The 23,646-nt window shown below is 38.9% G+C and overlaps 1 protein-coding gene across 1 annotated transcript in view; it reads right to left on the reverse strand.

Moving 5' to 3' along the window:
* Window positions 1-23,646, reverse strand: part of LOC122938015 (cadherin-7) — a 279,605-nt gene that overhangs the window by 52,658 nt on the left and 203,301 nt on the right. Inside the window, exon 6 of the mRNA XM_044293272.1 lies at window positions 10,083-10,336. Coding sequence (XP_044149207.1) covers window positions 10,083-10,336 — 254 coding nt within the window. The remainder of the gene's footprint in view (window positions 1-10,082; window positions 10,337-23,646) is intronic.

The following is a 23,646-nucleotide window of genomic DNA, read 5'->3' on the forward strand; positions in this document are numbered from 1 at the left end:
GCAAGTTATCAGGTTCAAGTTAGAAACTGTTTCATCTGTAGATCCATCTGGAAGTGATTTAGATGTACTACAAGGATGGCAATATAATTTTGACTTCCTATGGTAACCCCGGTTTCCACAGTCTAAAAATAAAATTTTGCATTATTCAATCAGAATGGAAAGTGAGAAGTTCTTTATAGGATTTTCTAAGCTTATAGAGAATACAAAATATATATCTTTGTGGTTGCTGAATGCTTACCAGGCAAAGCCAACATAGATTAGAAGCAGTTTTCTTTTTTTTAATTTTTGCATCTTATCTAATTACACATTTAGTATAAATTATATAAGATGGAGGGCACTCAAATGACTGGGCGTATAAAAGAACTCAATTGTAATAGAGGTATATCTTGTTTCTTTATTTATTAAAATTATATCTTTCTATACATAAATAACAATCAAATTGCAGTTTCACCTTTTCAATGGTAATATAACACCGAAGCAATAAAATTTCATTTCGCAATAATAAAGATTGTATCAGGAATATTGTGATTCCTCTTAATATATCCAGTTAGAAATAAAAGTCCTTATATGGCTGAAAAGGGACCTACTTCTGCAGATGATCAGTCTGCGTATAGATCATGCATTGAAATCCTGTGATGATGTAAGTTGGGTTTTATTCAGAATAGTACTTGGATTTTCAAATCTCTAAAAAAGTCCTTTCTACAAATTAAAAGGTGAACATCGACCATATAGCTTGCTGAAAAAATCGGCCAGCTGGTCGGAACAACGGACCGCTACTTCCGGTCATAGGAACGCCATTTCCTGTATAGCGGAGAACAACGTAGTAATCCAGGAAGCCAGAGCAGAAGAAGATACCGAGGACGCCGAAGAACACGTGCGCACCACCGCTACACGCCGCATAGGAGCGGAGGACCTCAGTAAGGACACCTCTTTGTAGGAGCTCCCCGGAATCCATCTATGGGGTAAGACTGTTCCCGTTTTCTTCTTTTTTAAGGTGACTGTATTCTCAGGACATAAGCGAACTTACGTCATCACAGGATTTCAATATATAATTTATACTATATCGAATATTTTGGCAATCGGTACTGCCATATTTGGAGAGAGCACCTAGCCGTGTTGTGCAAGTCAGTAGAGCCTTTGCAATCTTTTTACCACTAATTACACATTTAGCTTGATGCTGCTAGGGACTGCACTGGTGGGATTGCCACATACACAACAATACTGTAGTTCCCATATTTATTGTTCCCTATCACAGACATTGCCTCCATTTACATCTGCCCCCTTTCCTCAGGATAGGGTATAAAGAACTGTAAGGCCTCTTTCTCACTACTTTTTTATTTTTCAGTTTTGCGGGCCGTTTTTTGCGTTCCCTATGCGGTCCGTATACGGAACCATTTATTTCAATTTTTTGCAAAAAAAAACTGAATGTACGCCGTATGCATTCCGTTTCCGTATTTCCGTTTTTCCGTTCAAAGATAGAACATGTCCTATTATTGCCTGCAAATCACGTTCCATGGCTCCATTCAAGTCAATGGGTCCGCAAAAAAAAAAAACAGAACACATACGTAAATGCATCCGTATGGCTTGCGTTTCCATTCCGTTTTTGCGGAACCATCTATTGAAAAAACCCAACTTTTTCTATGTAATTATTGTATGCTGTATATGCCAAGCGTAAAAACAGAATGGAAATGGAAACACAACGGAAAAAAATAACACAACTCTGCTATCAGACACAGTTCTGCTGTTGCATTTCTCAATGCATATTCTGCTGTCTAGCTTGAGAAACACAATGCCTTCTGAGATAGGAGGGAGAAGAAAGCAATGCATATAAAAGACAATATATGTGACATTTTATACTCCAGGGAAAATTAGTGGGGAAATAAAAACATGATAAGAGTCCTGCCCTCATACAAGCAGGAGATAACCACCTGAATCATCACGTAACTTACTGGCTTACAGATGTGTCTCCACTACAGACAATGCATTAGTAAATGATAGATCTTACTGTATGCAAACCATTTGCACTAAGTCGGAAAACCGCTTTAACCCTTTGAATACTTCCATACATGTACAATAATGGCAATCATTGGCATTTAACTCCTCAGATGCCATAGTCAAATGTGACCATGTCATCTGAGAATGCAAAACCAGGAAGCGATGCACTTCTGGACCTGGAACAGTTCCCCTGCACAGAGATTGATGGAGCCATTCATTTGGTATATAAAGCTGGAGTCCGCTGGAGGCTATAATGCCTTTCACAGGTATATTCCAATATAGACCTGCAGGTGGCAGCACTACTTTGGAATATACTGAATCTTCTAATTATCAATGGAATTAAATCCAACATGATTGCATGTTGTTAGGCCTTTGGGGGCATAAAAAAGTGGGAAAAAAGTAAAAGAAAAGTTTTTTTTTTTTTATATTCAAAAATGCAAAATATAAAAATGAAATCACCTTTCCCCAAAATAAAGAATCAAAAAAATAAACATCATAGGCATTTCTGTATCTGAAAACATCTGTACTATTAAAATATAAAAATTATTTATCCCTTATGGTGACCAGCATAACAGAAAAAAAATTCTAAATGACCAATTCACCATTTTTTTCAATACTTAACCTCCTCTCAAAAAATTCTATAAAAAGTGTTGGCAAAGTCATACACACTCCAAAATGGTATAAATAAAATCTAAAAATTGTCAAACAAAAAATGAGCCAACATACAGTTCCATAACAAAAAAAAAAAAAAAAAAAAAAAGTTATGGGGTCAGAATATGGCAATGAAATAAAATAAAATAAAAATCGGATTTTTTTTGTATTAAAATACACAAAAAACTATACAAATGTGTTATCGTTGTAATCTTTGTGACCCTGAGAATAGAGGAAATGGGTCAGTTTTAAGAAAGTAGTGAAAACAAAATCTGTAAAACTATAGCAAAATTGCATTCTTTTTCCAATCCCCACAATTTGGATATTTTTCCAGCTTCTTATTAGATTGTATGTAATATTAAATTGTCATTATAAAGAACAACCTGTTCCCTATGTAAGTGGAAAAAAAAAAAGTTATTGCTCCGGGAAAGCAGGGGGTAAAAAACTAAAACAGAAAATTGCAAGGCCCTGAAGAGATTGAATAAAAAATTCACAGCTATAATTTGTACAATTAACTGGAAAATTATCATAATGGAGTTCAGCTGCACACATCTATTGCTCTCTTGTTCTCTATGAAAAAAATATATTTTATTCCTCATAAAGCTTTAAAAAATGGCCATTTAAAAGGTTTATATAGAACACATTATTCTGCTAGTTCACTGTGTATAATCTAAATGTAATTAAACAAGTAAACTTTCAACTATATTTATTCAATTAATACTCTTTCAACCTGGTTATCAGATTTACCTTATGTAAACATGTAATGAATCATCAGAGCTATTTAATAGTTTTGTTCTAAGAGCTGTTTTTTATTTGATCTTCTCTTGTAATACATACAGTATAGATACATTTTCTTTAGAAAGAGCACAATAAAGAAAATATAACACCTAAAATGACATCACTTTATAAAAGGGGAAAGCTCCATTAAAATACAGAATCCTGGTTAACAAAATAAAACCTTTATAGTTTCCAAAACTGAGGAACAGAGATGGGCAAAGTTCTTTAAAATTTGATTTGGCTGGTTCATTAATATTAACCCCTTAAGGACCCTGCCATTTTTCACCTTAAGGACCAGGCCATTTTTAGCAAATCTGACATGTGTCAATTTATGTGGTAATAACTTTAAAACACTTTTCTGAGATTGTTTTCTCGTCACATATTGTACTTCATGACAGTGGTAAAATTGAGTCAAAAAATTTTCATTTTTATTTATATAAAATTACCAAATGTGCACATTTCCAAATTTCAATTTCTCTACTTTTATAATAGATAGTAATAACTCCTAAAATAGTTATTACTTTCCATTCCCCATATGTCTACTTCCTGTTTGGATTATTTTGTGAATGCCATTTTATTTTTAGGGGACATTAGAAGGCTTAGAAGTTTAAAGGCACATCTTGAAATTTTTCAGAAAATTTCCAAAACCCACTTTTTAAGGACCAGTTCAGTTATAAAGTAACTTTGTGAGGCTTACATAATAGAAACCACCCAAAAATTACACCATTACCCCACATTTCAGAATTTCACTTTTTTGGCAGATTTTGCATTTTAATCAATTTTTTTCCACTAACAAAAGAAAGGGTTAACAGCCAAACAAAACTCAATATTCATTGCCCTGATTCTGTAGTTTACAGAAACACCCCGTATGTGGTCGTAAACTGATGTACGGGCACATGTCATTGCACAGAAGGAAAGGAACACCATATGGTTGTTGGAAAACAGATTTCACTAGGATAATTTTAAGCTGACATGTCACATTTGAAGACCTCCTGATGCACCCCTAGAGAAGAAACTCCAAAAAAGTGACCCCATTTTAGAAACTACAGCCCTCAAGGTATTCAAAACTGATTTTACAAACTTTGTTAACCCTTTAGGTGTTCCACAAGAATTAAAGGAATATGTAGATGAAATTGCAGAATTTCACTTTTTTGGCAGATTTTCCTTTTGAATCAATTTTTTTCCAATAACAAAGCAAGGGTTAACAGCCAAACAAAACTCAATATATATTGCCCTTATTCTGTAGTTTACAGAAACACCCCATATGTGGTCGTAAACTGCTGTACAGGCACACAGCAGGGCGTAGAGGGGATAAATGGATTCTGTGGCAAGCCACTAGCTATAGATTGCAGAGTCACACGTGGCTCTGGAGCCACTGGTTGTGGACCAAGTTCATAAAGCTATAGTTTCCATATGTTAGTAGAATTTACTTTTGCACTGTGTAGCCATCCTATGTTTTTATTATTTGTATTATATTTCATTATTTCCTTAGTCATTTTCATATCTGATGTGTTGAGATAAGTAACATCATATCACATCAAGGGTAAATTTTTAAAATGGAATTTATGAAGAAAATAAGTGCACACATAATAACCCAGTAAGCTCTAATGGATGTTTAGACTCAATATAATCAATTTCCCTGCTAATTCATTTGTTCATTATGCTGTCAGTTCTTGTGCTATATCAAACAGTAAAAGATAATATATGGTGATTTCACACTATGTAGAACGTTTGCACAGTTGATGCTTTTCTCAATTTCACATGTCAATGTGTCTGCCATTTTGTGGGAAGATAGAAACCTTTTACAATGAGAAATAATTCAATTTTCTCCATGAGCACATGATCAATGAGGCACAAATTAACATTTTGAGCCTGAAACATAGATTGTGACCTAAATGTTAAGGTGTGAGCAATATCTACAATGCTATAAAGTGCATGTTGATAAGGTTTCCTTTTTGTCAATGGGGGTTTATTTTCAGATATTCTGGCATAGAATGTTACTACTGATATAATTTTAATGCAAAAAAAAAATAATTGTCAAAGAGGAAACTTGATCACTAAGGAAAATAAAACTGTTCAACTGCAAAAAAAAAAACAAAAAACGGTAAGGCTATTTTCATATGTATGGCTGTGCTCTCTAGGAGGCTGTTCCAGCAGAGAACAGCCAGCCAGAGTTTTTTGGATCCCCATTGACTATAATTTGGACTGGTAGAGATCTACTCACTTGCAAATATGCTGAGATTCGGCCGGACAAGAAATGTGGCACTCAGTACTAGACTTTCCTCTCACTAATTTGCAGTACTGGACTAATTATTTTTCCTTTACCTTTTTAGTATCCACACATGTATGGACTGTTCCAGCACTCATTTGATAATGTATCTTGAATCCTTTAATTGTCATTGACTTTGTATTATTTTTTACTATACTAAAAAATAAATAATTTGCAAAATAAATAAATATATCAAACCAATTAATGAACCATTTAAGAAAAGCAACTGATTTGTGTAAAGGAAGGTGAAATTAGGCCTTTTTCACAGCTTTTTTAAACCCTGTTGTTAAAAAAAAACAAAAAACTTTCCTTGACCTATCCTGAGCAACTAACTACAGACCCGTCTCCAATCTCCCCTTCATCTCTGGTCTACTATCACCTCATTCGCTATCTCTCTGTTAACTTTCTCCTTGATCCACTATAATCCATAGTGACAAATGACCTCCTGACAGCCAAATGCAACAGTGACTACTCTTTACTAATTCTTCTGGATCTCTGCAGTTAGATCATCTCCTACTTAGCATCTATCAACTTCAAGGACACCACTCTCTCTTGGTTCTCTTCCTATGACTTTGGTCGCTCTTTCAGTGTACTATTTGCTGGTTCCACTTCCCCTCCTCTCCCTCTTGCTGTTGGGGTTTCTCAGGGTTTAGTTCTAGGTCCTCCCCTCTTTTCCCTCTGCACAGTCTCTATTGGAAAACAAATCGGCTGATTTGGTTTTCAGTACCATCTCTATGCTGATAACACCCAGCTATACACTTCAACCTGTGATATCATCCCTGTAGTACTACAGAACACATATGACTATCTGTCAGCTTCCTGTAGCATCATGTCCTCTTTTTGAAACAGAATCTTTCAAAAACCAAACTACTTATGTTTTCTCCATCTACTAGCCTACCTAAACCTGATATTTCTCTCTCAGTGTGTGGCACTGCCATAATGCCTAGGCAGCTGTCTCAGTGTTATTTTTAATACTAATCTTTCCTTTGCTTGCAGACCGCCTGCACCTCAAAAGCATCTCTAGAATCTGCCACTTTTTTACTGTAGAAACAACAAAAACGCTCTTTGTCAGGCTGATCCATTCTTGTCTTAATTACTGTAAATCATTACTAATTGGTCTCCCCCTCACTAAACTCTCCCTTTTCTAGTCTATCCTTAATGCAGCAGCCAGGCTCATCTATCTAACCACTACTCCGGTACCTCCACCCTGTGCCTGTGCCATTGCACTGGTTGCCCATATAGTACAGAATTCAATTTAAACTGCTCATTCTCACCCACAAAGCTCTCCACAGTGCTGCACCCCCTACATCTCTTCCCTCATTTCTGTCTACCACCCTATACATGCTTTATGATCTGCAAATGGTTTATGACACACATCCACCATAATCTCACCCTGTAACGCCTGTCTTCAATAATTCTCCCAAACTATACCAATTCTCTGAAATACCCTATTCCAAGCAATTAGGTTAATTCAACACTGTTTTAAGTGCTCCCTAAAACACATATTTTTTTAGGATGACCTATCACATCCCCCGATATAAATCTTCTCCATTCAACCCCCCTCCCCCTTCATTATCATTCTTCTGAACCTGATCCATCATTAAACATTATCAATCACACCCTATTCAATCAAAAGCAACACATTTCATCTGGTGATTGGCTCATGCAGCTTTATATATCTACTCCCCTATTTTGTTAAGATGGCTGGATCATTGTACAAACAAACACTTTTTACCTTTTGTGTCATCCCTATCTCCTCACAGATTGTAGGCTGTTGTGAGCAGGGCCCTCACTCCCCTTGCTTTAATTCCTTACTTGTTGCTATTTGTTCCTATGCATTTATGAATCTGTTTGTACATGAACCCTATGATTGGAACATGTTGGCTCTATATAAAGATTATTATTGTTATAAATGTTATGACTACAAAACACATGCAGTTTTTGACATGTACAGAACATGTGTATGTACTGATGTGTAGTACAAGGTTTATGTAGTTTCACAATTTTTCTATGTTTTTATTCATATTTCAGATACAAGTATAGAGGTAAAACAGGTTCCATAAAGGGGTTCTACACTTTTCCTAAACTGATGACCTAACCTTAGGATAGATCTTCAAAATCATATCAGTAGTGGCTCAAGTGCCAGAACCCCTGCCAATCAATTGTATGAAGAGAACACAGCACTCATATACATACTCTTCACTGTTCACCTGCTCACCATTGACATTGCAGTGGCGAGCAGTGGAATTTCAGCGCTGCCATCCCATTCACTTCAGTGAATAGGCAGAATCCTATTCATTTGAAGGGAAGTCAACTGAAGTGAATAGGCTGGAGAAGTTGTAATTACACAGCTTGCTGCTACAATGTTGATGGCAGTTAAATGGTAAGGAGAACACAGCCTTTGTGCGAGTGTTGTATTCTCTTCATATAGCAGGGGTGCTGGCAGTGATATTGATGACCTACCTTGAGGGTAGGTTATCAAGAGAGCTAAAGGGGAGAACCTCTTTAATTATTAAATATAATAAAAGTAAATAGTATTCCCCTCAAGCTCATCCTACCTAAATGCAACTATAAGAAATATAGCAATTGGGAAGGGTACATTTATTTTACCCTGTGTCACCCTGCTTTAAACATATAATTAAATACTAGTGATGAGTATTAAAAAATTTGATTCGGCTGCTTCGCCTAATTTTACAAAAAAATCTGCTTTGTGATTAATTACTTTATCACAAAGAGCATTTATTTGTGAGTGAAATGACAGGGAGCAGCGATTCATAAATATTTGCGGCATCCGATATACATAAGAGAGGGTAAAATTTAAAAAGAAACATAATAAATGATTCATTTTTTTGCAACGGGCCAGCCACCGCCATCTTGCTTGAAGATTGCGTGGCCCAAGATGACATCATCATGCCGGCTGGCGTAGTGACATCATACATCACCGAGCAGAGGATTTTGGCAGAATATTTTTTTTTGCTATTTATTCTACTGTATCTCAATTTACATCGGAAATTTGGCTTTGCAGCAAATCAAATTTATAGTGAAATTTGAATCAAAGTCCATTTTGTGGACTTTGATTCGCTCAACACTATTAAATACCCTCACCATGCAGAGTAATATAAGGCATTCCTACATTATCTACCCTTTCTGTACAGTGTAGGTTGTGCTTGTCTTTCTAAGAATATCACTCATTGTACCTCTCAAAGAGGTAGAAGCGAGTTGACAATGGCAATAAACTCACGCTGACTGTCTAGGAAACTAGGGGAGGCGGAGTGGAGAAATGACAACTATAGGAAGATGCTAATGTAGTTCTACCGGTTTATTATGTGGAAAGGTGACCAGAAGACAAGACTGCAGCAACATGAATTATCAAATGTTAATGATCAGGCATGTCTGAAGGTAAAATACATATATATATATATATATATATATATATATATATATATATTCTCCCACTTAGGAGTGAAATACTTCACAAGTAGGCTAGTTTAAACCAATGTGACATTTGTATTTTGAAGTGGAAACAAATTTCTTTTGTGGCTCTTTTGCTGTACTAGATCTATTTCAACCCCCAAAGGCTGCACCCACCCAGACCTTGGTGCAGAGAATAGCAGTGGGACGCAGAGTTATCAGTTGCATCCTGAGGGGGATGTAGAGGTACCAGTTAAACCCAGAGGGGGATCCAAAGGTTTTAGAGGCACCCTGACCACGTTACTGAGAACACCCCAATGTCCTTTTGCCACATGTAAAAACATGTGTACCATAAAAGATACATGGTAAGTGTTAGAGATTTTGCACTGGCCCCAGGGGTTTCTGCTAAGTAAAACAGATCATCTAATAAATGTATATTACGGGCATGCATATAATGCACGTATCAAGTATAATATATTTCAAGCATACCTAACTATGCTTTAAATATTAAAAAAAATGCATTTATACATTTCATGAACACATGAGTAGGCTATTTCATACCATTAATATGAATATACATATATATATATATATATATATAGCCTTTCATCAATATGGTTGCCCTCTATTTTGATCAGATTCTCAATTCATTTACTAGTCAGAGGAAATCATGTATCCTGTTCACAGAATGATTGATGACTAAACTCTGCGGCCAACAACAATTTTAATGCATACATATATGATGAATGAATGTCACAACTAGAACATTCAGCAAAAAGGAACATTTACAAAGCATTTATGGATGCTGAGACTTAATTAAAATTGCGTATGCTGATTGTGGTTTGTTTCAGCGTTAAAGCTGGTCGCTCTCATGATGTTAATTAGAAATTCGGGTCAAACCCTGCAGTATTGTCATTCACTGCAAATTATTCTATATTTTGGCTGTGAACAATAACGAAAATAGTAACAAATATTCTACCTCACAGGGCTGTGTGAAGAATCTGGGTCATGTGCTGTTACTGCTCCTATGCTGCTGCCTATTTTTGCTGCTTCAGACTCCACCATTGTGTATATCTGTTGAGAAAATACAGGAGGTTCATCCACATCTTCCACAGTAATTTTCACTGTTGTTGTATCCATAAATGGACCAACGCTGAGAAATCGATTGTCCACATGCTTATTTGAGGCTTCTATTTTCAGTGTATAGCTGGATTTTGTTTCATAGTCCAGCTCCTGTAAAATATAGAAAGCACAAAGAGAAGAATAAGAAATATATGGAAAAAAAAAAACAAATACTTATATTTCTATAAAATATTTTCTTATGATATAATATACACAAAAAATAAAAGCAATTTATTTATTTTTTTTATAAAAAATTGTGCTTCTAATACAACAGCACAATACACACATACAGTTAAATTATATGGACATATTTAGCATTAGAAAAAATAGATTTTTTACGTATAAGTCCTCATACAGATGTCCAGAATCTGCGTGCATTTTAGCATGCACACTACGGCCACAAATCTCAGCCCAACCATAGATTTAGGGATTCAAACTAACAGCATAATAGGGATCTATGGTGTAAATCTGGGTTAATAGATTTGTGGCCAAGCTGAGATTTACAGCTGTAAAATGGCCACTAAAATATGGCCACATTATTGCTGGCTAAATCAAGTCAAAGATTCAATTTACAATGTTCATTTCTTTATTCTCAGACTCCTAATGTTTAGTTTGCAACCTGTCCTTAGTTTCAGACATTTCTCACATCAGGTGTCCCCTCCAGTAATATATGCTGGATGAGAGGTTGGTGTTTCCAGGATGATGCTGTCTTCATTAGCTTTAATGTTTCAGTACATCTCAATTTTTGGACTGATTCTGTGTGTAAATGAGCAAGCTTTCTCTCATCTCTACTCTGACCTGCCATGTAAGAAAGACTTGCAGACACTTTGCAGAACCAAAATGGAAGTAATTGTGAATGCGTGCAGCAATTGAACAATAAAATCAGTGGAATGTGCCCATAATCTTTACCTAAGAAATCACTTTCCCGTAATAAATCTTGTATATACAATATGCAATGAATAATCTAACTATATACCAGTATTTCCCGCAGGTTTCCGCAGAACAGTGGTTCCCCAGAACAGCAACAAGAGCTGTCACTTTCAACCAAGAGGGAAAGCAAACAGCCAATTTTAAGAATTGTATAGCAAGAAATGTATTTGAGCCAAACTTTATAGATCTAACAAGTGTCATGTAATGACAATATGCTACTTTGAGTATTGTACCATGGCATAAGTGTATTTGAAGAGCATGCTAAGCAAATAGCATAGTGGACTATGAGTAGAGTATTGCACCATCCATATAGACAGCGTTAGCTCCATACATAGCACTGGTTAAGAATTACAGAATGCTGGGGGCGGAGCTAGTGCCGGACTGAGATGGCAGCTTAGTTCCCTGCTCTGTGAAAGTGACCGTCCCTAGCACTAGCAATCATCTGCCCATTTGAGCGAAAATGGTAAAAATCGGGAACCCCAAGTCTGCTGACTACACTGGGACCCCCAAAAGCCAAATTCCGAGCGGCGACATGGACAAGTTCCTGAAAAAAGCAGCCGCTACAGTCGCGGCCCGGGAACCTAAGATGGCGCCGGCCTCATCACCCAAGACCATGAAGCGCATCTCCACACAACCTAAAGGAGACAGCGACTCAGACGACTGTCAGCCCTGCTCTGACCTTCTGCTAACCAGAAGATACCTGGATCAAGCGTTGAGTAGAGTTATGGAGCCTGTCCTTTCCGAAATTGCGGCCTGCAGACAGGAGGTGAGACAAATTGGAGATCGGGTGGAATCACTCGAATCGCACCAGGCTGTTTCCTTTGATCACCACACTGCGGTTGCCACTTCCCTCCACCGCTGCACAAAATACTTAAATGAGCTGCACAATGCCCTGGAAGACCAGGAAAATAGGGGACGCCGCAACAATTTGAGATTTCGGGGCTTACCAGAATCGATTTTGCCGTGCGACATCCCCTCCACCATCATCTCGATCTGTAGCTCCCTGCTGGGCCCTGACAATCTGCAGGAAATAACTATCGAACGTGCACATAGGGCAGTACGCCCCAAGCCCAAACCGACCGAACCTCCACGTGACGTCATATGCAGGTTCCTTAATTTCCCAGTTAAAGCGGCCATACTGGATGCCGCACGAAATAGGCCTGACTTGTCATATGAAGATTCCAAGCTGGAAGTTTACCAAGACCTTGCTCTTTCCACCCTTAAGAAGCGGAGAGCCCTGAAGCCCCTGATGGATTGGATGAGGTCTAACAAGGTACTTTATCGCTGGTCCTTCCCGTTTGGACTTTCGTTTTCAATATCTGGCAAGCGATACAACATTACATCATTTGCGGACATTGCGCCCATCCTGGAGGAACTGGACATTCCTGCCCTGCGAGTCGAAAATTGGGATCTCTATCAAGACCTTGGAGACCTACCTGATCTCCCCAAAATCGTGCCGTTTGAACTCCAGCGCACTCCAAAATCTTCCAGGTCCAAGAAAAGAGGACACCATCTTACGCCCAGGAGCCTTTCCCGCTTTCCCGTGACACATGAAGGGTCTAACGTATCTGCTCTTTTATATTTTTCCCTTCTTCTTTGTTTTTTGTCTCTCCTCAATATGCTCCCACTTATTCCTTCTTTCCTGTGCTATTTCTCTCTCTCTCCTTTTTACCCCGCATTTTAATTGAGATAACTGTACTGCACCTTCGCTCATTATTCCCTAGCTTTATTTATGGTGCTATACGGTCACCATACAGGTCGCATGACCTACTACCCCCCTCATGCAGATAGTATACTCATGTATGCTTGTTTCTCACCTTTTTGTTGTTTTAAAAGTTCATGGTTTTGTTACCCTTTCCCCTCCACTTTCAAGGTACTCGTCACGCCTGTCAAAATGCCACAAGCTCCTTACTTTTCTACCTCGCATCCGGATCCTGCTTGATGTTTCTTTGGAATGGGCCGTGTTCTCCTGGAGGAATCATCATTGCTCAAGAGGTACCCCAAACCACATAGCACAATATGGCTGACCTTCACATTGCCTCATATAATGTAAAAGGCTTTCAATCACCCTCAAAACGCAGCCAAATTTTCTCTATACTTAGGAAAGCCGGGGCTAATGTGGTGTTCCTCCAGGAGACGCACTTCCGTTTTAATTGCTACCCCAACATGCAATATTCCCACTACTCCCAGTGGTATCACTGCGGGGGAGGCTCTTCGGCTTCCTGTGGAGTTAGCATTGGTTTTCAAAGAAAGACCCCCTTCTCATACACATGTCACCTACAGGACCCGGATGGGAGATACATCCTAGTGAAGGGCACCATTGGCCAGCACACTTATACTTTCGTAAACCTATATGCCCCTAACCTCAACCAGTTTAGCTGGTTTTCAAGCATTTTCCCCATAATTGACTCCTTCAAAGAGGGAATAGTGGTCCTGGGAGGAGACCTGAATGTAGCTTTACAGCCAGCACTAGATACTTCTGCTAAGAAGTCCCAACACTCCCCTAGTTCTCTCAAAAACCTCCGAGATAGTCTCTGGAATCTCCACCTAGTTGATGTTTGGAGATTATTCCATCCAAACACCCGTGATTATTCTTTCTTTTCCCCAGTGCATGGTTCTTATCACCGCCTGGATTATCTCTTTATATCGAAGGAACACATTCAGTTATGCAGTCAGGCATCTATAGGTTCCATGCACCTCTCTGACCATGCCCCAATTTTTCTTTCTATCCTAGCCCCTAATAGTACACCCTCATGTTTCAATTGGAGATTGAATGAATCCTTACTGGGACATCAGCCCACGATTGATCTGGTCTCCAATCAAATAAAGGAATACTTTACAATTAACAAGAGTCCCGACCTTTCTGCTAATTTGCTCTGGGATGCACATAAACCCTATATCAGGGACCACTTCATTAGCATTGGCTCTCACCAAAAAAAGATGAGGGAAAAAGCCATAGACGACGCCTTAAAAAACATCCACAAACTTGAAGCCCATCACAAAAGCAACCCCTCAGATGCCCTTCTCCAAGAACTTTCAAAAACAAGAGCAGAACTCAAGACCCTCCTCCAAGCTAAATCGGCCAAATACTATTTGAATTCACAACATAAATTTTTCGCCCATGGTGACAAGGCCACTAAATTTTTAATGTCTAGGATTAAGAACAGGAGAGCTGCAAATTATATACACCAACTCACTTCCCCTGAGGGTAAGCCCACTTTCTCGGCCACCCAGATTGCCGACCAATTTCGAACTTTTTATGAAAACCTCTATAATCTTCCCTCTAAGGCTACCCCTAAAACTCAAACCACTCTTATATCTTCCTTCCTCAACTCCTCCAAGGTTCCCACCATAACACTGGAACAAAAAACGCTCCTAGAAGCTCCTTTTACCCTAGTAGAACTTAATAAAGCTCAAAATCAAATGCCAAAAGGTAAGAGCCCTGGTCCAGACGGCCTACCTGTACAGTACTATAAGACCTTTAGGGAGACCCTCTTACCATACCTTCTTGAGGTCTGTAACCTATCCCTTAAAGGGGTCCCTTTGTCCAGAGATATGACAACAGCTCATATTTCACTTATACCTAAAGAGGGGAAAGACCCCAAACAGTGCTCTAATTACAGGCCTATCTCCCTCCTGAACATAGACCTCAAACTCCTGGCCAAAATGCTGGCCAACAGACTAGCTGCTCTTCTTCCCTCTATTGTTCATAGGGATCAGGTGGGCTTTATCTGCAACAGGGAGGTTAAGGATAACACTGCCAGAGTGATCAATGCTCTTTGCCATGCCAACCGCTATTCCTCTCCCCTGCTTCTTCTCAGCACAGATGCCGAGAAGGCATTTGACAGGGTTAACTGGTTATATTTAAGACATGCCTTGATCAGATTTGGCCTCCCTGATCCCTTTGTTCAAGCTACCTTCGCCATGTATGATCAAGCATCTGCTCGAGTCATGGTTAATGGGAACCTCTCCTCCTCCTTTGCCATAAAGAACGGGACAAGGCAGGGATGCCCTCTGTCTCCACTCTTGTTCATATTGGCCCTGGAACCGCTATTGTCTACCATCAGGCTGGACAGGAGAATTAGGGGTCTATGTTTGGGAGGCAGAGAACAAAAACTTGCTGCATTTGCAGATGATGTGTTAATGATGACGGTTAACCCCTCAGTCGCTCTCCCTTGTATTCAGTCACATCTCAACCTATATAGCGAGGTCTCTGACTTCAAGATTAATGCCAGCAAGTCCCTAGTTCTTTGCTCAGGTATCAGCTCTGCTACTAAACGGCGCCTCGAGGAAAACTCGCCCTTTTATTGGTCCTCTCCCACCATCTCCTATTTAGGGGTGACACTCAGTTCCAATATAAAAGATTTATTCTCTCTCAATTATGTTCCTCTTAGAGCTTCAATCTTCAAATCCATTGATAGTCTAGCTCAATCCAACCCTACTTTGTCCTGGTTTGGCCGAAAAAATTTGCTTTCTTCTCTATTCCTCCCACGCTTAACTTACCTACAACAGGTCCTCCCAATCCCTGTACCAAAACAATATTATACAGCTTTTCATAAAAAGTTTAGAGCCTTCATCTGGAATGGGAGGAAGGCCAGACTTGCTTTCTCCCTTCTCACTAGGTCTAGGGAAGATGGGGGTATTGGCTTGCCTAACCCAGAACTATATGGCAAAGCTATCCTTTTGGCTCGTGCAGTAGCATGGCTACATCCAAATACGCACTCTTCAGTGGTAGAAATGGAGTTGGAGATTCTGGGGAAGCCACCTAGAGCCCTCCTGTTAGGACACCAAAACTTAATAATTGATCCGCTTTCCTACTACCCTATTGTCAAAGCCACCCTTGAGGCTTGGAAGTGGCTCTCTACATCTCATTGCTCTATACCCTTCCCCTCACCACTTCTCACAGTTAGTGATATTCTCGGTACAGCCTCCCCAGCTCTGAGATCAACTACCTCTGGAAGGCTGTCATCCTCAAACATAGCCATCTCATCTTTACTGGACCCCGTTGGCAAACCCCTTAGCATAGAGGACATGAAAAGCCTCCTTAACCCTAGCCCTTGTGATATGTTTTCAGTACTCCATCTCAGAGCTTACCTAAACCAACACATTCACTTAGGTACCCTCCAACGTCCCATTGTTTGGCTTGAGTCTGTGATCTCCCTTCCCTTTACCCCAAAGAAACCAGTATCGCAAATTTACAGTAGGCTACGTTCGGCGCCTATGTTGGCTAAACCAGCCTTTGTGAAACAATGGGAAACAGATCTTAACATTACTATCCCTTTCACATCCCTCCCCAAACTTCTTGAATCTCCTCACAAGACTTCCCGTTGTGTTCGTATCCAAGAAAATGGATACAAGATTCTCACAAGATGGTACCAGTACTCCCGATAAGACAGCTCTTTATTCCCCCACCGCTACAAACATTTGTTGGAGGTGCCTACAGGAAAAGGGAGATTTCATCCATGTCTGGTGGTCATGCCCCTCCATATCCAAATGGTGGTCCGAAATATTTTCTGTAGCAAACAACATATGCAACACCTCTATTCAACCCTCTCCCCAACTAGCCTTACTATCAATATATTTGGGAACGAACCCTCCACGACTTCCTTTTGTTTTCTCCCAATTGCTACTGGCCGCTCGCCTTGTACTTCCCTGTTACTGGCTGCAAACCCAGATTCCTTCCATAGAAAAGTTGGTTCTTAAAGTAGATCAACTACATAGGTTTGAGGAAATGTCATCATGGGAAGCACGCACACATACTACATTTCTCAAAAAATGGCTCCCATGGTCGATTTATAGATCCCCCAATAGGGTCATCCCAAGTCCAACACCTCCGACTTTTGGACAAGTCTCTTCTGGCCATTAACCACATTTGTACTGACTCTCCTACAGAAACTACTACACCATCTTTTTGCCACCCCCTCCAACTCAAATTTTGACCTCTTATTTATACCCCTCCACACCACTTGTTCACTTCACAGTGATTAGTAACTTTTAGGCTGCAGGCACTAGGCATGATTGACAGTAGGCTTGAGCAAACCGAGCTTTGGATCATAGACCCAAAGTCCATTAGTTCGAAAAAGCATTAAAATGTATTGGCTCCGAAGTGGGCTTTGGTTCTGGCTAGTACCTCAGATTCCTATTTAAAAATGTCTTTAAAGACGCAGATAGGAATACCGTAACAATTCACCAAAGTTTAGCGCATGCTTTGGGCGACATGGTTTGGCTCCATAGAGCCAAACATTTTAATGCTGTACGGAAACAGCATTAACACCAAATCTTTTCAACGAATCGACTTTGAATCTATGATCCGAAGCTCAATTCACTCAAGTCTAATTGACAGGGCTAGATGAGATAGACTGGTCTCTAATGCTGCTGTGCTACCAATATAATTCTTTGCAACTACAATTGTAAATCGACGGTGGCAGTGTGTTCAAGGAAATCATACATTCCACTAATATTAAGTGATTTTACGGATGCTCTATTGTTTATATTTGCTTGCTGGTGCTCATTGGTGGTAGTGGAGCCTGTGCAGAAGGAAGCTCTCACAGTATCACAGTACAAGGACAATAGAATACTTACAGTCTGATCCTCCCAGCACCTCCACTTCCAGATGTACTGACATGCATGATTGATACACAGTGGAGGAGCACAGCTGCAGAAGGATCACACTGTAAGTATACTCTTGTCCGTGCACAGTACTTGCTCCCTTCTGCAGAGGCTCCACTGCCACCATTGAGCATTGGCCATAAGCAACATGGCAAAATTAGCAAAATTGAAATGCATGATTTGCTTTAACACACCAATGATTTATAATTATATTTACAAGGAATTATATTAGTGACACAATGGCATGAGAAGATATGGCTATTTTGTCTAGCCCTGTCAATCAAAGGGAAGGGGGAGTGTATTGAGCACCGAGGGGCATAGCAGTAGCAGTGCTCTAAGAGCTATGCCTGCCCATTGGTGCTCCAACTGCCTAATTTGCATAAATATTAATGTAAACATTTCTCAGCAGCCGTTTAAGATACAAGCAAAATAAATATATTGTTATACTCAGCAGGACAACCCTACTAGGCAAGATGGTTTAATAGTTTTGATCATGCTGACAGATGCTCTTTATTCTAGTAAGGTTTATCAAGCTTTAATTTTACAGATGGTGTTGACTAGTCTCTCCATGACGTGGCTAGAGATCTGAATATTTTAAAATCAAATGTGTAGTTGTATTGAACAAACCACGAAGAAGGACACATAGGGGGTCATTTATCAACCTGAAATATTGTAGGTATATTAGGTGTATTTCAGGCGCATATTGCAGCACAACAGTTAATTGTGACGTAATCTGCAACTTTTGCCCACTCACGTAAGGTCTAAAAAAAGTGAGCGGGGAAGGGAAGGGGTCAGCAGAACCATCTAATTCATCATTTTATACGCCTGTTTTAGGCATAGAAAATGGTCTAAATGTAAGCCAGGTAGGAAGCTGGCTTACATTTAGAAGCAGCACTGGATATGCTAAAGTTATGTAGAGGTCAGCGCTTTTACATAACTTCAGCGATCCACCAGCAGCACAGGGGCTTTATTAAGACTGGCTTCTAAAACACTGGTCTTAGCCCTTAGGCTACCAGCCCCGTACATGTAAGGCGTCATGGCCGGAAGATCTCTGCTGTTTCATACAGCAGAGACCTGCGGCTAATTTCCGTGACCGACAATAATGCCGATCGCGGTAATTAAAATCTTTAGATGCCGTGATCAAATGAGATAACAGCGCCTAAATGTGCAAAAACCTGGAAGCTTGCGCTTCCGTGCTTCCTACCTAAGCGCTGTGTGTCCAATCCGGGCATAGATAGTTATGCTGAATACTAGTAGCTTTAGGCCCCTTTCACACGGGCGAGAATTTCGTGCGGGTGCAATGCGGGCTATTAAGATGAGCGTGAAAATCGCAGCAAGCTCTATATTGTGCATTGTTCACTTAATGCAGGCCCCATAGAAGTGAATGGGGCTGCGTGAAAATCGTAAGCATCCGCAAGCAAGCGATTTTTACGCACGGTTGCTATGAGACGATCGGGATGGGGACCCAATCTTTATTATTTTCCCTTATAACATGGTTATAAGGGAAAATAATAGCATTCTCAATACAAAATGCTTAGTAAAATGTCCATTGAGGGGTTAAAAATAATAAACAAATTTAACTCACCCCATCCACTTGGTCGCTTATCAGATCTCCTCTTCTTTCTACTTTCTTCAGGACCTGGCTAAAGGACCTTTGATGACATCACTGGGCTCATCACATGGTCCATCACATTAAGAATGCTATTATTTTCCCTTATAACCATGTTATAAGGAAAAATAATAAAATCTACAGAACACCTAACCGAAACCCCAACTTCTGTGAAGAAGTCCGGGTTCGGGTCTGGGTACCAAACATGCCGATTTTTCTCACGCGCGTGCAAAACGCATTAAAACGCTTTGCACTTGTGCAGAAAAATCGTGCATTTTCCGTCCCTCACACGCGACGCCCTTGTGAAAGAGGCCTTACTGAGTAAGCTAACAGTATTCAAACTGCAATTCTTATTGCAGCCTGCCGGAGAAGGTTGCCGCTAATGTGAAAGTATCCTAACCTTTAGGTTTGTTGCTAATACCTATTGCAGTGTTACTTATAAATAGAACATACCCAGATGTTGCTATAATTTTGTCAAATAGAAAGACAAACTGTAAGTATGTCATAGTGTATGTGTGGATAATTGTTATCCATATACTTCTGTTGAAGCTAGTAAACATTATTAGCTAAGTACAGCTTTGACAAATAAATAATATAAAATATATAATTAATTTTATATGGTCCCACAAAAATGCTTTTAAAAAGGAATCCAATATTTAGTCTGGAATTTGGAGGCTCAAGAGAGTAAATTGCTTATGACCAAATTGATACAATGCATAAACTGAATTGATAGAACAAAATATGGCTTTGTAATGGAAAATTTGACTGGAGAGACATACCCATTGATTTTTTATATTTTTTTGCTGATTTGAACATCTCTAATTGTTACCATCATCATTATTACATCTTCAAATTTCCCTATAAATTGGCTTTCTCGCCATAATATTATATAGATAATACAACACAAGCTATTATAGTATATATATATATATATATATATATATTAAAGTAAAGATAATATATTTTATATGTGTAGATATGGGTTATTTGCAATGATAGATACAATCAATATCATGTAGACCTCAGGGGTAATATACAGAAAAGTAACAATGGAAGGACTTAATAAATCTCACTGACATATTATGCAAGAGACTAAAATACTGAGCTTTTAAAAGCATAATAATAGAATGCATGAAATATTAAAATGTCCTAAAATGATAGCGCATTATCATATATATGAAATGTGAAATATTAAAATACCTTGAAAATACTTTGTTACGTAGACAGTGTGTAAGTGTGTATGAATATGCAGCATTATATATATATATATATACACACACAAAGAGGAGCCTAAAAATGTATACACATTTTAACATAAAAAATATCTGCATAAACTCTTTATTCCTAGATTCATATACACAACAATGGGTACTGTACATCATGTTTCACTTCTGCAATCACATTTGGTTCTTAATGGGGTTAGGATTAACATCCAGACACTTCTGATTTCAGCGAACTACTGCATGAGCAACTTTAGTTACAATCTTCACAGGGATTACTCTGCACAACATTTTTCCCCTAGTTCAGCTGATGTAGATGCATGCAGTACTTTTAGTCCGGACGCCGGAACTCCGCCCCTGCCCCTGTCAATGGGGGCACACGTGAACTAGCGGCAGGACGGATGCGACAGGCTGTTCACCTGCCGGAACAGCCTGCCGGAGTCCCCTGCCGCTAGCGTGAAAGTACCCATAATGGTTCTGAAGCACAGACTAGTTTTAATTCATAGTTGTATGATCTGCCTTTGTGGCAACAGAATGCAAATGCAGGTTTCATATCATTTATAAATAAATGTGAAACTAAAAGAACAAAAAATGTATTATAAATATAGAAAAACTGTGCACTTCTAAAAAAAAGTGTGATGTATTTCAATAATGATCAACAGAACCTTTACTGATATTTGACACTGGCTTTTTGTTCATGTCGTACCAGTCAGTTAGGAAATATTGCTGGCTAATGATGCCATTATCATCTATGCATACCTATAGAGAGCAATTAGCATATATTTTTTTTTACAATTTTTCTATTATTACATCATTATGGAAAGAGTGACATATTCTCTGATCTTCGTCCATTAACCTTTAGTTCACTCTTTTATCCATCATCTGAACCTTAAAACTGACAGAGTTTCCCATTAGGAAGACAATAATGTGTATAAATCTCGGTGGCCTTATCAGTGGAGAATAGTTTGCTATTAGCCACTCTTTCAAAGGCCTAAACTCTATATTCAACAGAGAGTAAGATATTAAAATGTACATTTTGACTGTCTATAACACTTCAATAATGCCTAGAATCAACTAGGACATGTTATTTCCATTCTCTACTTCTAGTTGTGCATTAATTTACTGTGTGAATATTTCCTTTTGCCAAGTTACTACCCAGCATCTCCCAAATCGTAATCATGTACTTATACTGTAAGCCCAAGATAAAGCTTATTTTCTAAATGAAACACCAAAAGGAGAAGTGAGATCTTCTCTTTGGTCTGTCATCTTTTGTATCGGACTTTCTATGAAATTAATAAGAAACTTACTTGGCCATTATACAATATATGCATGCACATAGCGGATTTATTTTAGTTTTTATTTTATGTATTAGGGGTGTAGTATGTCTATGGAACCTGGAGAGAGTTGTTTTGTTTATGACTCTAGAGACTAATTGTTCTGCCTGACTTGTGTTCTATTAATCTGATAAAATATCAGCTTTCATTTCAGATACATTGGGTATAAGATTTTCTATAGATACATTTTTTTTTTAAAAGACTACCAAAACATATGATGTTATTTTATTATATATTATATTTTGTAACATTTTATCATTTTGACTTTATGTTATATTTGCCAGCAGTTTTGCTTATTTTAATTTATATTTTAAAGGGGTTGTGCATAAATAGAATTAGTAACCCCCCCTTCTCCCCACACATACACTTGGCCAGACCTGCTTCTAGGAGCTGGGTCCACATTCCTTCTCCTTCAGGCTCCTCTAGGCCCCCTCACTGTAAACATCCAGTTTTACATTGCCACAGCCAATCCCTGGTACAGCAGTGACTGGTTTCCCGTACGTTATGACAAATGGTCATACGATGCAAGGGGATTCGATCTCCACCACAACCAGGGATTGGCTGTGGTGATGTCAAAATGGATGTTCACAGGGAGGGAGCCCAACGGAGCATCACAGGCCTGGAGGAGAAGGAGCTCAGAGCCAGTGCAGGGAAGCAGGTAAGTAATCTCTTCAGGTGGGTGGTGGGGGCAAGTGAGGGGGGGGGGGGGTGTATTCCCAAACCATAAAACATGCTGTAAAATGTCTGAAGACAAACATTTTTGTGAGAGGCTAGTCCTAGCTTATAGCTTTGCTATTATATTGCAGTCATTGATATTGAGTTAAGTGACATTTTTTAGTTTTCTGAAAAATAATTAGTTTTTTTTTATTATTTATTTTATGCACTGCTATATTCTGCAGTGCTTTACAAACATTAGCATCAAGCTGTCCCCAAAGGAGCTCACAATCTAAGTTCCCTACCCTGTTTTTAGAGTGTGAGAGGAAATCCACGCAAACATGGGGAGAACATACAAACTCCATGCAGAGGTTGTCCTTGTTCAGATCCAAATCTGAGACTCCAGTGCTGCATAGCACCAGTGCTAACCACTGAGCTACCACGCTGCCTAACAAATTATACATCACAATTTCTCCCAGCAAAATGAATAATTCATATGCCCCATTATGCTTTACCATTATAGGTTACTACTAGCATTTAAAGCGGTTTTCCAGTTTTCATCAGCATCTTTTAAAAGAATCATTTATTATGGTGGCTGTAATCTTGTCATATTTCTTTTATCTTATTTCTCTATCTTCCAATCTGGGCTGTGATCACATGACCATGTCCATACAGCTCTTACTTATTCCCTGTGGCGTTATGTCCATGGTTGTATCAAAGCAGCAACAGGGGGCAGTGATAGGGGGATGTCTATGTAACTAGCTGGGTGGGAAGAGCCATAAACTTATGGACAGTGCTGGAGAGAAAGGAGAAGTGCATCATGGGTTTGGTTGGAGTAAAATTTGGAAAGAAAAAAAGCATGAGGAAGATGTGCATGAGGTAAGACACTACATGAGCACATGTGATGAAAGCCATAATAATCCTGGAAATCCCCTTTAAAGTAAATCTGCCATTTATTTATTTATTTATTTATTTTTTCTTCTACTGTTTAGGGAGGGTTATAGGAAACATATTTCAATACACTTTATTCAAAGAACTTGTACATTTATATGAGAAAACTTGCCA

Source organism: Bufo gargarizans, chromosome 5, assembly GCF_014858855.1.
Source record: "Bufo gargarizans isolate SCDJY-AF-19 chromosome 5, ASM1485885v1, whole genome shotgun sequence".
Taxonomy (NCBI): Eukaryota; Metazoa; Chordata; class Amphibia; order Anura; family Bufonidae; genus Bufo; species Bufo gargarizans.